At 32.1% G+C, this 16,968-nt stretch overlaps 1 protein-coding gene and 1 long non-coding RNA gene across 2 annotated transcripts; both read left to right on the forward strand.

Moving 5' to 3' along the window:
• Window positions 1-3,218: 3,218 nt before the first annotated feature.
• LOC137829601 (uncharacterized) lies at window positions 3,219-5,286 on the forward strand. Its single transcript, XR_011084041.1, has 4 exons — window positions 3,219-4,354; window positions 4,464-4,527; window positions 4,636-4,724; window positions 4,913-5,286. It is a non-coding gene; the product is annotated as an uncharacterized lncRNA (long non-coding RNA).
• Window positions 5,287-10,736: 5,450 nt separating this feature from the next.
• On the forward strand, window positions 10,737-15,435 carry LOC137829602 (lipid phosphate phosphatase gamma). The gene is made up of 2 exons (XM_068636447.1): window positions 10,737-11,475; window positions 15,108-15,435. Exon 1 carries the CDS (start codon window positions 10,801-10,803, stop codon window positions 11,470-11,472), a length of 672 nt encoding a protein of 223 aa, XP_068492548.1. The 5' UTR covers window positions 10,737-10,800; the 3' UTR covers window positions 11,473-11,475; window positions 15,108-15,435.
• The last annotated feature ends 1,533 nt before the right edge of the window (window positions 15,436-16,968 follow it).

The raw sequence follows: 16,968 nt of genomic DNA on the forward strand, positions 1-16,968 counted from the left end.
CAACGCATTCGTAACGATATGGATGATTCAATTCCAAATAAGCCAAAAAAATGTTCATATTGTAGAACATAAGGTCACAATAAAAGCAATTGTCCGCACAGACAAGCTTAATAATAAAAGCCAATTCAAATTTGATTATTAATTTCCTCATTTTCTTTATTTATGTATTTATTTATTCATAACACTCTTAGAACATTCATTTTCTTTATCTATGTATTTATTCATTCAATTGAAACATAATCCATACACGATTATCCAATTTTTTGTTCCTTAAAACTAACACTCTTAGAAAATTATGTGTCAAATTAATTTTTAACATTACATAACTTACTATCCAATATATAAACAATAAATTTTTTAAAAAAAATATGACGTGGCAGAAGTCGTGCCAAGTTGGCACAACTTCAGTATGACATGGCAGAGTCGTGTCTAATTAGGACAATTTGTGCATATACAGTCGTGCCTTGCCTAAATTTGTAATTTTCTTTAAACAGACCCCATTTTGGTAAAAAACAAAAAAAATAACCCTATCATGGTCAAAAACCCGTCATATTGCTATGCCTAACAATAGGAATGACAATGCGGACGAGTCTCGTTAATAAAAAAATAAAGTGGAATGTCTAATTTAATTTGCTGACCCACTTAGACTTGTTCTGCATAATCCAAATTCTATGCGTGTCAAGTCTGGGATGAGGTGGACTGACCCGCATAGTCCTCATATCTTATAAATTTAGAATTTTTTTTCTGTATCTCCATAATTTTTTCATGCAGCCTCATATTTTCAAAAACTTTAAAATTATTCATTCTAAATTCTACAATCTGAAATATAAATTTGTATTTTTGATTGTGCAAAATAGAATATTGTACCATCCAAAACACAAATCTTAACTTTCAGATTCTATAACCCGGGAAGTTTATGAATTTCACATGTCACAGGATAATTTGAATATTTTTTGAAGTATGGGGTGTAAGAAAAAAGACATGAAGGTGCAGGAAGAAACTCCCCTCAATCTCTAATTCATAGCATGTTCACGGAATTTGATAATATTATAATAATTTTTTTATTTCATATCTTATTACGCATGTGTCGTAAAAATAATACTACAAGACCATTTATCCAATTAGTCTAAATAAAAAAAATAATTTAATAAACTAAAATAAATTTATTCAAATATTATATTTAAAAAATTATTTTCATTAATTAAAAAAAATATATTTTTTATGTAGGCTAACCCATGAGTAAGCTCTTATACGAGGCAAACCAATAAAATTAACCTATATTTTTTATATGGGGTGGACCAATCCAACCCCTTATTTTACAGGCCAAATGCGGGACAAACAAGCCCACATTGACATCTTTACCTCCTAGCCAACCCCTCCAAACACAAAAAAGTTACTAAGGATGGTATATTTTAGGCAAATTCTCCCTTACCTCCATATATCCCTTGCATTTTCATATATTTTTTTAATTCCAACAATACCCTTCTAAGTATGGTGGAAAGTGTGGTGCATTTATCTTCATTTTCAAGTGGTGGTGGTTGCTTGTGGTGAGTGGTGGTTGGTGATGAACATTGATAGTTGAGATAAGTTTTGTGATATTTTTACTTGTGGTAGTTGTGTTTTAGTTCGCTTATTTATTTTTGTTTTTTTAGAAGTCACAAAACCCAGGAAAAAATCCAATGAGATGCAAAAATGAAATATAAAACTAAAAAAAATAAATCTTCCAAATGGAGAACGTTGAATACAACAAATATTTTCGTCATCCCTCTCACACACGTTCAAATAATAAAATTGCTCTATCAAGCGTTGTGAATGGAGAATAGTAGAAGTGTTGTGACTGAAAATGAGTTATGGGTGTAGAGGTGCAATTGATGTTATTTTAAAAGGTGAGTTATTTTAAAAAAATTAAAAGGCTAAGATCAATTTTTCATAATTACTATCAAAATGCAAAGGAATGTATGGAGGTGAAGGAAAAAATTGCCTACATTTTATCATTAATTTATTTCTTAAGCTATAATTATCTTATTTATAGAAGAATTAACTTATAATTTTTTTTTTAAAATGTTAATTTCTATAGATTATATTTTATTTAAATCGATAAAAATAATTTACATTCTACAATTCAACCATAAAAATTTATTTCATACTTACAAACTAAAAGCTACCATTAATAATTTAAAAGTATTCAATTAATAAAAACGTCATATTTAATAATAATTAAAATTATTTACTATGACACTGAAAACATTCCTAAATATGTATCAAATACTAAAAGGAAAAAAAATCTCCATTGATGGAAAACTTGTCTCCACGACCTCATTTTGGGGGAAAAATGGTCCCACTTAGAATGATAGTAGGTGCATAATTCATATTCATAGGCTTTTGTCCTACACCTTTCTAGGGATGTCAACAAAGTATCGGTATATACATATTTGTGGATAAAATTCAAAATAGATATAAAGTAAATACTTTTAACAAATATTTGTGAGTAATAAATCTAAATATTTAACTATTCGTTTATTAATAGAAAAAGTACATATATATATATATATTATGGTATCTAGACATGCTAATGTTTATTATTATTATTATTATTATTATTATATATGAAATAAAGTTTCTTTAAATAGAATTTAGAATATTTTATTCCAATTTTTCTTTAGAAAAAAAATCAATTCCAATTTTAACAATAATCTATTTTATGTCAATTTTTAATATTTTTATCTGGATACAGAAAAATGTCATCAATTAAATAACTGATTAGAGTTTGATTTTATAGATTTATAATTTTTATTTAGGTTTATGTAATTTTTTTTAAATATATAATTTTATTTAAATCTATACTAATGCAATTTATTTCAATTTACTTTCAAAAAGATTAATTGTAATTGAATAAATAATTACAAATACATGAGGATCATCATATTGTCAATATTAGACTAGAATCCTTCGTCCATCATGGTACTCCTAGACCTTTATTACAACTAATCTAAAAATTAAGGTATACTCATAATTTACATGTCATTTCATATATGAGTGAGTCCTTTTAAAAGGAGACCACGTGGGTCTAAATAGTACTTAATTTAAAAACAACTTAACCTATGAATTATTAAAATAACTCTAGATCTTCTCAACCTATTATGAAATCCTTCATCCACTTTGATTGTTTGGTGGCCCTTTCACGTGCATTGGGCTTTGTTGTAACACTACTTTCTATTGTTTGAGACACTTTGTCCCCAAAGTGTGCCTTTAATGGTGTTTGAATTGTTGGACACTCAATGGGCCTTAGTTGGGTGCGTTCAGTAGTGGTGTGGGTTGTATGGGTTGCAAGGGTGTGTTTCCATGTTTAGGAGGGTCGCTCACATTCATTGGACTCTCCACACTCCTTGAGCCCTTGATGAGGGTTTTGGGAATTAGGGTTAGATGTGTTACTAAGTGAAAGGTGTTGGAGGAGGGACGGTGGTGTGGGGCTTGAGATAATGTTATGAGGAAAAGTGGCATTAGGGTTACGTGGTGCCGCAATATAAGTTGCAGGTAGGTGTGGATTTTCGAGATGGGTTGTCGTAAGTGCATTGGGCCATTGTGTAGGGTTAGATGGGTTTGTACGTTAGGGGTTTTAGAGGGTCGTTGCTTGTGTGGCTCGAGGCTAGGTTTGCGGGAAAACGTTGAGTGAGGGTTACGTGGCTCGAGGCAAGGGTTATGGGAAAAAGTTGAGTGAGGGTTGCATGGCACCATGGCATTTATTGTGGCGTGCGGTGCTGTCAAGGGGGTAGGTGAAGAGTTTAATTGCGGATTTTGAATGTTAGAAGTTGTCTGATTTTAACCTTTAAAAACACTTTCTGAAATACTTCCTAGTCTCTTGAATGGACGAAGTAATGAAACATGAAAGACGGGATGGACACGCGATGAGGGTGTCAACTGGAGTTCGTATGCGACGGTGCCGAAGTGACGAGTTATCTTGTACGATTATGAGTAATGTGGTCCAAGCTTTTGACTAGCACGACACTCTAGTAAGTGTTGACGATAGGGTTGAATCTGTACCCATACCCTGTCGTTCGGAGCAAAGACTCGATCGAAGTGATGGTGGTTGGCTTGGTCGCACATTCTTTGATGCATGCGACGGAGGTTCTCCTTAAGCGCATGGATGACTAATGTGTTGTTGTAGGAATTTCGCGATGGTGGTGCCCGTGTGTGGTGTGTGTAACATGTCCAAGGTGGTGGGTGGTAGCCTGCCGTAGAGCGCGTGGAATGGTGATGTGCCTATCGGTAAGTAGTACGAGGTATTGTGCTACATTTATGCCAAGTGCAGATATTGGTACCACTTTTGAAGGTGATTTTCGGCGAAGCATCATAGGTAAGCCTCTAAGCCTCGATGGAGTACCTCTGTTTCTCCATTCTTTTATGGATGATAAGTTGAGCTTAATTTTAATGTGGTTACCTGTGCCTTGAACGGTTCTTTCCAGAAGGTGCTGACGAAGAGGGGGTCTCTATTTTGAAACTATTGTTTTGGAAGAACAATAGACCTTGGTGGGTGGAGAATAAGTTGGGTTGTTGCTAGTCATTAGTGCATGCACTTATCAATTGTTGTCCTTCATTTGAGATTTTTTTTTTTTTTTGCAATTCATGAAAAAGCAGAGGAATGGGTGAGGACACTGCCAACATGATGGGAGTCTCGATTGTCTCTTGGCGGGAGAGGGCGTCGACCACCAGATTTTGTTTTCCAGGTTTGTATATTATTTCCAAATCGTATCCCTGCAATTTTGTTGTTCTGGGTTTGGATAGTTTGGGATAGGAGGGAATTCAAACTCTTTTGACAAATTTGAAATGTTGGTCTATCAAGTATTGACGTCATTTCTTAATTGTTTTTTTTTATTGCATACATCTCACATATATACATTGATGATGCTTGAAGTCTTGAGCCCACCTTTTTGTTGAAGAATGATAGTGGGTGCCCTTCTAGGATGAGGATTGCTCCCATCGCGACTGTTGAGGCATTTGTTTCCACTACAAATGGTAAGGTGAAATTTGGAAGCTTTAGCATAAACACTCTTGCAATTTGTAATTTTAATTCCTCAAATGCCTTCAAGGCAGGCTCTGCCCATGTAAATGTTTTGTGTTGTAATAAATCGGTGAGAGGAGCGGCGAAAGTGGCGTAATGTTGAATGAATTTTCTGTAAAACCTGGTGAGGCTGAGGAACCCCCTTAAATTCGTGAGTGAACATGGTTGTGGCCAGTTTTGAATTGCACTAACTTTTTCTGGGTTTGGGAATACCCCTTTTTCAGAAATTATATGGCCCAAGTAACTCACTTGATTTGTGGCAAAAATGCACTTAGTTAACTTAGTCAAAAAAAATTGTGTATTTAAAACTTGTAAGATGGTTTTTAAATAAAAAATTTGATCTTCTAAATTAAAACTTCACTTAGTTAACTTAACAAAAAAAATATGTGTTTGTAAAACTTGTAAGATGGTCTTTAAATAAATAATGTGATCTTCTAAATTAGAATTGTAAATGAGAATATCATAAAAAAAACTAGAACAAACTGGTATATATAATGTCTTGGAAGATCATTCATAGCTTCCTGGAAGGTTGATGGTGCATTAGTCAAGCCAAATGACATGACCAAAAATTCATAATGGTCATCCATAATGTGAAATGTTGTCTTTTGAGTGTCTTATAGAAGAAGTAGGATTTGGTGATATCTTGATTAGAGATCTATTTTAGAGAAAACTGTAGTTGAGACTAGTTCATCGAGCAATTCATCGATGGTAGGAATTGGGAAGCAATCACGAATTTCGGCTACGTTTAGAGCTTTATAATCAACATAGAAACACCAAAAGCCATATTTTTTTATGAGAAGAACTGATGAGGAGAATGGGCTGATGCTAGGATTAATAATGTCTTCTTAAAGCATATCAACTATGAATTGGGTGATAACTTCTTTGTGACGGTGAGGGTATCAATATGGTCTAACTTTGATTAGTTGGGTATTGAGGATAAGGGGAATATGGTGGTCATGTGGTCTATGTGGGGCGTAGATCGTGTGGTCTTTGGAATATGATTTGGTGATCTCTAAGAAGGGCTTGAATGGTAAGGGGAAGGGAGGATAGTTGGGATGATGGGTTTTCTATTTCATTTTCCACTAAATATGTGTGAATATGATGGTTTTCAATGGAAAGAAGGTGAAAGGAGGCAATGGAATTTGTAGAAAGATATTGACACAATTCATCATAAGTACCAGAGGGTGGTGTCAGGGTGGAGGTGGGTGTAAAATAATTTGTTGGTCTTGGTGAGTGAATCCAATACTTGGCACATAAAAATCAACCTTAATGGGTCCTAGTGTTTTGAGTCAGTCAATACCCAAAACCACATTAGCTCCTTCAATGGGCAAAAGATAGAATGGTATAGTGAAAGTAGAAGTTTGGAGGGAAATGTTAACTAGTGGGCAAATTCCCTAACATTGTATGAAAGCTCCATTTCCTACCATCATCGAAAAGGGTGGACTAGGTGTAATGGGGAGGTTTAGGTGGTGAGCAATGCGGGTTGGAGAATATTGTGATAGTTGTCTGAATCAATCAATATTGTGACTGGTAGGTTATGAATGACCCCTGTGAATTTGAGGGTTTTAGGAGAATTGTTTCCTATTAGGCCTTGGGAAGACAAGTGAAAATGGATGGTGTTTGAGGCTTCTATTGTGGGAACCGTGTCTTCCCTTGGATCATCAAGTGGATCTAAATCATCTAGTAAGAGCGAAAAATGAGAGGTATTACATTTGTGGCCAGGAATGAATTTCTCATCACAATTGTAACATAGTCTTAGGGCATGTCGTTCCTGCATTTGAGTGGTTGTTAATCGTTTGATGGGCATGTTTGATCTTTGGTGAAGATGGGTAGTGGTTTTATGAGAGGTTGTTGGTATTGATATGTGGGGAGATTGGAAGGTGTACGGTGTTTGAAACTGTGTGGGTCTCTGCTTGGAATCCTTGATTTTGTCTTCAATGAGTTTTGATAGACCAATGACTTGGGATATGGAATAGGGGTTCAAAATGGCTAGGTCTTTGTGGATGTCTGGATGTAACCCTGAAATAAAACAATTAAGTATGTTATCTGGCGTGAGACCCACTACGCAATTGTATAGTTTTTTCAAATCGACCTTGATACTCAGTGACTATGGTGGTTTGCAGAAGTTTGAACAACTCTACTTGGTGGTTGGTGTATGTAGAAGGGCCAAAACGAATAGGGCCCGAGTGAGTGTGAACCAATATGAGATGAGGTTGTTGTTATGTAACCACTTGAATCAAGATAGGGCATCTTCTTGCATATGAAAAGAAACCATGGAAAGATGGTGTTTTTGGAGGTATTTGATAGAAGGAAAAGTATTGGTTAGCTTGAAAAAGCAATCTAAGGGTTCCTTTCCATAAAAGGAAGGTAAGGTCAGTTTGGGTGGTCTTAGTGTAGGTGTCAGCTGGTGTTAGTATTGAGATTGAGATTGTGCTATTTGGGGGTTGGCATGGTGGTTAGCACTATTTAGAGGTAAGAAAGATACATGTGGTGGTTGAAGAATGGTGTCTTCCACTGTGGATAGTTTGGGATCTAAGAACGGAATGGAAGATACCTGATTCATGAGAATGGTGAGGTTAGATTGAAGATTGTCATTGCACATCTCCAATGACGTTTGGCGGTTGAGGTTCTCCTCCATTTGGATTTGAATGGCCGTCAAGGGGTCTTAGATTGTGTTTAAGACTTCTTTCATGTCCTTGGTTTGAGGTTTGGGAGGCATGAGGAGGCCATGAAAGCACCAATTTGCTAGACCTTTGCTACAATTGCTCTAAAAATTACCGTATACTCAAAATTCACATGCCATTTCATATATGAGTGAGTCCTTTTAAAAGAAGATAAATGGGTCACATGGGCCTAAAGAGTACTTAATTTAAAAACAACTTAACCTATGAATTATTAAAATAACTCTAAATCTTTTCATCCTATTCTGAAATCCTTCATCTACTTGGATTGTTTGATGACCCTTTCATATGCATTGGACTTTGTTCTAACAAATACTCTTAAATTTGAACATCAATGTTAACAAAGATTCTGAGAGGAAATTTTGTTGAGAGAATATGTCTAACAAATGATGATATACAATGAATATTTGAAATATCACTTCAAGTATTCATCCCAATAAAAAAATCTCATGTTATTTTAGTTGTTTTTTCATTAATTTTTATTTCAAATATTTTAATTTAATTATGTCTTTTTTTTTTATCTTATGTTATTGCATTCTATGTTTAATTTTAATCATGCAATCAAATGTGATTAAACTTAAGTATATTATTTGAAGTTTTACTTAATTTAAAATTATGTTTCAATATTTTACAATATCCTTTATTCAAATTTTATTTAATTTTCAATTTATTTTTTTGAAAATATATTTTCTATATTTTTACATATATTTGCGGTGTCAAATAATTTGCAATTATTTTTGAAGTGAGTTCTTGAAGGAAAATAATGTTCAAACAAAACGTGAGTAGTAGGTATAATACCACTTAAGATGAGGTGGAATAAGTTAAATACTTTATATATATATTAAATATCTATAAATTTATAGTGTAATATATTAGTATATTATTATGTTTATTGAAAGGAAATAATAACTATATGATTTATTTAGTTTATATTGTGCTCTTTAAGAAATTTAAACTTGCTATAGTTTTTGTTTTTGGGATTTTGATACTTAACATTGAAATTTAGGCTTCTTAGTTGTGTGGTTGAATTACTCTTTGATTTAATTTAGGCCACTCTACCAACAAGGAAATAAATTATAATTCAAAAGAGTTTTTGTCACTCTTCTCTTACATTTTTTAGTATATTAAAAACATTTTTTTTCAACCCCAAATCTCTAGGTCAAACAATTTTAGACAACTTTACTATTTTATTTTAAAAAATAATTTTAAAAATTAAAAATCGACTCAATTCATCATATAACACTATTTACATTTTTATTTCTCCATCTAGTATTCTTTTGTTTTCATTTCCTTATCTAGCATTCTTTTGTTTTTATTTTTCTATCTAACACAATTTCAAAAATTAAAAGAAATTAATAAATTAAAAAAATTGATAATTTTAATTTTGAATGCATTGAAATATTTTAATGTTTAAAATAATTATTAATGAATAAAGAAATAAGTTTTTACAAAATAAAAAAGTAATAAATTAAAAATGTTTAGTTTAATTTTTTTTAAGAATAAAGAAAATAAAAAATTAAATCCTATAACCACATAAAAGTTAAATCTATAAACATAAATTATTATTTATTTTTATTATTATTGATGATGTAATCATGTTAATTTTAAGTAAAAAATACAATACATAATTATAAAATTTGAATCTATAAAATACAAGACATAATTATTTAGTATCCTCTTATATCTCTTATCTTTATCTTATTTTTATTTATTTTTACATCTTTTATCTTTATCTTATTTTGTTTTGCCTTTATTTTATATCTTTTATGTTTTTAGTTATTATTTTTTTTCTACCATTCTTTATTTATTTCTATTTTTTGTTTTTATTTTTATTGTTGTTCTTATATTTATTTATTTTTGTATTTTTCTTGTTATCAGTTTTAAGTGTAGCATTTACATTAGTTTTGTTTTAAGATTTTGCATTTAGGTAGACACTTCAATATTATTTGTATTCACTACTAAGTAATACTAATTGACTTTTTTTTTTTTTATAATTATGTCCTGTATTTTTTACTTGAAATTAACATGATTACATTATCAATATTAATAAAAATAAATACTATTTTTTGTTTATAAATTCAACTTTTATGTTAGTGTAAGGTTTAATTTTTTATTTTCTTCATTCTTAAAAGAAAAAATTTAAGCTAAACATTTTTAATTTATTACTTTTTTTTATTTTGTAAAAACTTATTTCTTTATTCATTAATTATATTTTTAACTATTTTAAACATTAAAAATATTTTTGTTAATACATTCAAAATTAAATTTATCAATTTTTTTAATTTAATAATTTATTTATTTATTTATTTTTAAAATGGTGTAAATAAAGAAATAAAAAAAAGGTATTAGATAGAAAAATAAAAAAAGAGTAATAGATGGAGAAATAAAAATTGTAAAAATTGAAAGTGATTATAATTTAAAAAAAAAGTAAATCTAAAAACATCTCTAACTAAACCTAAGCTTCTTTATGTTGTACATTGGTATTAAAAAGGAAACAAGATCCTACTGTTTATTTATTTATACTTGCTATTCTAAAGCAAAAAAAAGATCATTATAGTTTAAATATAATATTAATCTCTTAAATTTTTTCGTCTTAATTTACTTTTTGAAAATTAAAAATCACTTTAATAAATACATATTTTTATTAGGTCAAATTAACCATTTAATCGTATCGTCACACAATTTAATTAAATCAGCAATACTTAACTCACATCAAATAAACATTTACCATATTAATAAAATTAATATACAGCTATTCTAAAAGCTGATTGAATGATTATTTAAATCTAAACAGACACTTTTAACAGATTTATTTTCTTGAAATTAGAAGACCATACTAAAATTTTTTAAGGATATGAATCCAGATTATACTGTTTTTAAATTTATTATTATTATTATTAATAAAATGAAGACCGACGCGCGCGCACGCTCACACTACACGCGTGTAAAGTTGTTCCCGTTCACACATTCCACATGTAAAATTAATAGCTTTTCTCATTATTCACACCAAACTCAAACCCATAATAAACCCATCTCTCACTCTTCCGCTTCAGATCTACCATGACGCCGCCGCTGAAGGCCGTGACCCTGACGCACGTGCGCTATCAGAAGGGCGACCGCGTAGGGCACTTTCTGGCGTGGATTTCCCTCGTCCCCGTCTTCATCTCTCTCGGCGGCTTCGTCTCCCACTTCCTCTTCCGCCGCGAGCTCCAAGGCATGTTCTTCGCGCTCGGCCTCATCTTGTCGCAGTTCATCAACGAAGTCATCAAGACCTCCGTCCAGCAGGCCCGGCCCGCCACCTGCGCCCTCCTCGAGATGTGCGACTCCCACGGCTGGCCCTCCAGCCACTGCCAGTACATGTTCTTCTTCGCCACCTATCTCACCCTTCTCTCCCTCAAAGGTCTCACCTTCTGGCACGTGCGCGACAACCCTTTCCTCCACCTCCTCACGTGGTCCCTCGCGCTCCTCACTATGTACTCCCGTGTCTATCTCGGGTACCACACTGTTGCTCAGGTCCTCGCCGGAACCGCGCTTGGGGTTTTTCTTGGTGCGGTTTGGTTCAGGATTGTTAACTCCGTTTTGTACCCTTACTTTCCTCTTATTGAAGAGAGCGCTTTTGGGAGATTGCTCTATGTGAAGGACACTTCTCATATTAGTAATGTGTTGAAGTTTGAGTATGATATGGCCAGGGCTGAGAGACGGAACTTGTCGTCTAATTCGAAGGCGGATTGATTGGTATGTTGGAACCTTCGTAATTATCATATAGGTGTGCTATTTAATGTGATGCTAGTTCATAGGATTATTGTTGAGTGAGGCTTGGGAATTGTGAGAGATTTGAATTTGGTTTGGAATTGTTTACTGGGTGAAAGTTAGTTGTGGTTTTGCTCTTGAAGTTCTTAGTGGAGGCTTGGAAACTTTTGTTTCATTACATGATTTGATTCCTTCATAATTGTGCTGGCATACTGGAATCAAACTCATATGCCTTCTTTTGCAAGTCTCAAGTGGGTATTATTAGTGGTATTTTTACTGAAAGATGTAATTTTTTTAAAGGATGTTCTTGATCATCATTTTGCTTTTTTTGTGTTCACTGGTTGATTAATCTTGTGAACTGTGTAGTGTGTACCTTTTAGTTGGATACTTTTAGTTGTCTGGGGTGGTAGATGATGTGGTTGCTGGTATGCTTGCTTTGTTTTGTTTAGATGCTCGTTTTTGGTCTGAATTGTCATGCCTCTAGTTGGTTAAGTATAGGGCTTGTTTGCACAAACTTCTCCGTAAGGGTTTCTAGGAAAGAAAAAAATGAATTAAACTTTCTCCGGAACATAAAATTAGCTTATGCATAAGCTAATTTGTAAAAGCTCTCTTATATGATTTCTTTAAACTTTATATTTTAACTTGCATAAGCTGATTTTAACTCGTGGAGAAACTCATTTTATTTTATTTTTTTCTTCTAAAAGTCTTTATGGAGAAGTTTGTCCAATCAGGCTATAAGGTGACATGCAAAACAAAGTACGTCATAGACTAACATACCACAGAATCGGTCAAAATGAGAGCTTCAAATATTGTGAACTGAAGCTCAAGGTTATTCGATATTTTGATTGAAGCCATTTTTCCTGCTTAGTATTATGACACCGAGACTCCCTTTGCTGCTTATTGTGATACTCCCTGAAACACACTCCACTGATGTTTGAGTATGTTTCTTGTGATATGAGATTTTTTAAATACTTGTGGCATTCTTAAGTAGGATGGATAAGTTTCATGGCTGGAGGATAGGAAATCTAAGTGGTGGCTCTCAATTATGTTTTGTTTGATACATACTCCAAGAATGAGCACCTAGTTAGAAACTTAGAGCAGACTTGATACCAGGTGACATGGATATGTTACCTAGTGGACATCGGGATACTACAAACTTTTAAAACTTTTAAGACACATGACTAAAATACATCATATACAAGTAACATGAAAAATAAATCTTAAAACGTGAGAGGGAATTTATTTGTTTTAAAATTGAAACAAGTAATTGTAGACGTGATAGAATGCTAAAAATGATTTAAGTGTTGTGATGTTCTCATTTGTGTTTGTATAAAAGTTTAAATTGAATTTAAAATAAATGTAAGATGCAGTTAGTAAGTAGTATTAAAATAATGCACTTTTAGTTCACAGGAGGAGACTGGGGGAATTATAATGCAAGGGACACCGTGTCTCGTTCACAAGGGAAAGGGCATTGAGAGGAGGGGAAATAAACGAATTTATTTACTACCATGTACTTGGAATAGTCAAATAATTAAGGGTAATTTATTCAATTAGTGTAATACTTTCCCTCCCCTAAAAAATAATCAAGGAGGGATTTTAACCCCATCCCCTCCATTTCCTTTCAACCAAACACTATGGAAACTTTAGTGAAGTACCCCATATGGGTATGAAAAATGGTAACTATTTTGAAGTGTTTGTGCTTACTTGAATCAGCTGTTACTTAGTTGGCTACAACTGTGGGCAGTGTATATAGAGAACTAGAGGCAAATGATAGAGAAGAGAAAGGACTCTCAAATTTCCTAGGACTGAGATATAAATTTTAATTTTTCTAATACGAGGACAATCCTCTAGATTCTAGAATCACATTTGATTCATATTCAGGAAGAAGAGTGACATCCAGTAAAGGTTTTCTTTTGCTATCTGTTTTTCTGCTTTTCCTGCCCCAGCTCTATAATCTATTCTGACAAGTCATGATCCATTTTTCTAATATTAGCATGAACTATTCTAAGTCAGCTGCAGGTCTTCTTAACTATGAAAGGTTGCTGATCTAACTGAAGTGTGGGATAGAGGAGTTATACATCTTTCAGGGTTTAGAATCTTCTTGATGGCTTGTAATTGTTTCTTAGCTTACTTAGGGTAGTGTTACATCTGGAGAAAAAAGGGGCCGAGGGGGGGACTGGGAAGATATATTTAGGTTGATTATAATAGTTATTCTTTATTCAATGTTGTTCATTCTGAACCATTTTCGTGGTATTCATGTTAAAACATGGTTAAGATATCACCCAGGCTTCTCTTAATATTCAATTAATTCGAAAATATGGAACTTGATCTCTGGTGTAATTGCCCTATGCTTATGAAATAGCCCAATTTTATTTTTTATTATAATATTTTGGGTTTTAAAGTCTATTTCCTTTCAGTTCTATTGTCATATGGATAATTAGAGGCTTCTTTTAATTTTAATTTTTTAAAACAATAAAAGATGGTTTGATTCGGGGCAATATGTATTTGTCCCCCCTACAAAAGAAAATGTTAATATACTTGCGAAATGTATATCTACATTCATTAATGCTTCCGTATCTCATCTTAATTAGGCTTTGACAAACTCTAGTTTTGTCATATAAATAGTTGCAGGGTAATGGACTATTTATGAGGTGTTTCATTTGTATGACTTTTTTTCCTTGACGTCGAGAATTATATGAATTTGGTTATAATATCAGGAAACAAGCATTAAAAAACAACTATAAATTAGACATTTGAAGAGGCCTATATCTCTAAACTTTTCTTTTTAAATCTGGAATTATTAAATATATTATTTGTTGAACTGTGCTGTCTGCAATGACCATGTTTCATAAACTTGAAAGTAAAATCGGTAACATGCATTTGAGATTAGCTTTTAGGGTGCTGACTGGGTGGGGAGAAGGGACTACCATGATGTTTGTAATCAGGACGTGGTGAAGTATTTATTTGGGAGTTTGTTGATTATTTGGTTTGTGATGCAATGCCAAATGCTGACATGGGCGGTTCAGTTCGGTTGGGATGGTTGTGAAGGATGGCAAGCTGCTGGGTCCTGCTACTTTTGTGTAGTGATTATTCTTAGTTTAAAAGGGAGGAACATAATAGGTGAATTTTAAAGGGTGACTAATTCCATAGAAAGTAATTTTCAGGAAGAAACAACACCATTTATATTAACAAATTGTTTGGAACAACCTAAGAAATCCGTTAGTAAATACTTCATTGTTCCTTGGAGCCATCCACTATTATGTCAACTTTATATACATATATGCTATTACCTGCTGGTCTTTATATATCTGTTGTATAATCCATCCTGACAGCTGCAATAGTTATAAGATTACAAAACTGTATGTCTTTGAGTGTTAGCATAACTGGCCATTTTTCTTTGGGATTTGTTGTCTCCTCAACAATTATTGAAATTAATGCATTCATTTGAAGGCATTGTGATTGTCATGTCCATCGTGTCTTTTTAATTAAATATTCACCATATTGAGTTTTATAGTTTATGCAAATGGCGGAAATAGTGAAAATCATATCTATAAAGTCTCACATATGCTTTATGTATATTTTGTTCTAACTGACCTTGCACTTTTTCTGTTTTTCAGGCACATTGCTGCGAATTTTTCTTTTAGGATCTGTATTCACTGGTATTTATGGCATTATTATTATAGCTTTCTGCTCTGTTGCTTTCCACTATAGAAGCCAATTGGCTCAGTAACTAGAGAGCGGCAGAACACAATTACATGATACAATGATGCCTGTGAAATAGAACTCTGTAAACAATAGATGGTTACGTGATGTTATAGATACAGAAATGAATATTCTATCTTGTTTACTTACATGGTTTCAAAAAAAAATATATTGACACAAATACAAGTAATGGATTGTTCAGAATATTGATAAATTTGTAAACATTTTGTTTAGCCCCTGAAATATTGTGCAATCTCTATTGTTTTGGATGTTTTTTTTGGCTTAAAATTGGGTGTTGGATTCGATTTGCTTAGTTCAATTGTTTTGGATGTCATGATCTTTCCTTTGAATTTTGTATCAAGTAATACATATTTTGCAATCTTCAATGATTTTTAAAATAATATCTGTCACCACTATTTATATTCATGTTATGTTAGTCATCATTAACTCATAAGTAATTTTAAAAAAACATTTCAAAGTTCTTTAAAATTTTTACAAGACTTTAATCAGTAATCTGTATAATCTTTTCGGGAAACTAAAAAAAAATTAAGTTTTGTTATAATTATAAGGACTACAAAAATATATTTTCTTTTGTATTTAACATGCCCTTTAAGTATAAAAGTATTTTAGAATTAACTCAGTAGGATTTGGAAGGTTTGAGTAATATATGAGAGATTTAGATTCTAATATGAGTAACACTTCACTTTTAAAAAAGTCCTAATAAGTTCAACTTATACTAAAATTCAAGTTTCTCTTTTTGTTGAAAAGAATGGTGGTGATAATAATCCAATTCTAGACTACTTTGTTTTATAGGTTATGATATTGTGTTGTGAATTGGCTTAAAAATTTAAATTTTTCAAGTGAAAGCACATGAATGGTTTTATGTTTATTTAAATGTATCAAGTCTCTCTCACGAAATTAATTTTAAACTGTTAATTAAGATTATGATACTCCTAGTTTATTTTCTGATTATCACAAAACAACCCTATTTACAAAGTTTGTACTTGTTATTAGAAGATTTTCCCACAAAAGCATAGGATCTGTAACCATTCAAAAAGAAAGAAGAAGAAGAATTTATCTTGGTTATTAGCTACAATTAATATCTAAGTTTTATAAGATTTGTAACAACTATTTTCCCTTGTTTTTTCAGTGATCATCATCCTCTTGTTTGTGCGATGTTAAATACTATGAAGATTTATTACTTTTTTTTTGTAAGGTTCCATTTTATGTTATGTAATTAATTTGTATTGATCAGCCACCAATTATGGATGTTGGAATCCTAATCAGTGCCGTCTATAAAGAAAAATTAGGGCCAAGGCAAACAAAAATTAGTTTTATTACAATATATAATTCATCAATTTTTATTTTTATTTCAAAATTTTAAACAGTGATTTTTTTTAACTAAGTTTTTTTTTTTTTTTTTATAAAGTTTTCGTGTTAGGCATCACTATGCAACTTGACATCTCAGCTAAGCTGACACCTCAAGTAACAACAATCATTTGCCATCACATGAAAAAAATATTATTAAAAAAAGAAAAAAGAAAGAAAATACAAAAATATGGGGGGACTAGACCAAAACCCATATGGATACATAGGTAGATTATACCTATTCATAAAGAATTCTAAGAACAGACTAGCTGGGAGTCTATTATACCAATGAAATGATTCTATATGAATAAATCCTAAATTAGCCAACTTATCAGCACACGCATTGGATTTTTAACTAAGTTCATTAATCAACAATTTCATGGTTTTACTCATTAATAATTGTTCTCA

Source organism: Phaseolus vulgaris, chromosome 7 (genome assembly GCF_000499845.2).
Source record: "Phaseolus vulgaris cultivar G19833 chromosome 7, P. vulgaris v2.0, whole genome shotgun sequence".
Taxonomy (NCBI): Eukaryota; Viridiplantae; Streptophyta; class Magnoliopsida; order Fabales; family Fabaceae; genus Phaseolus; species Phaseolus vulgaris.

Excerpts from the sequence above, each read along its gene's own strand:
- LOC137829602 (XM_068636447.1), top strand. The coding sequence starts at position 10,801 with ATGACGCCGCCGCTGAAGGCCGTGACCCTGACGCACGTGCGCTATCAG.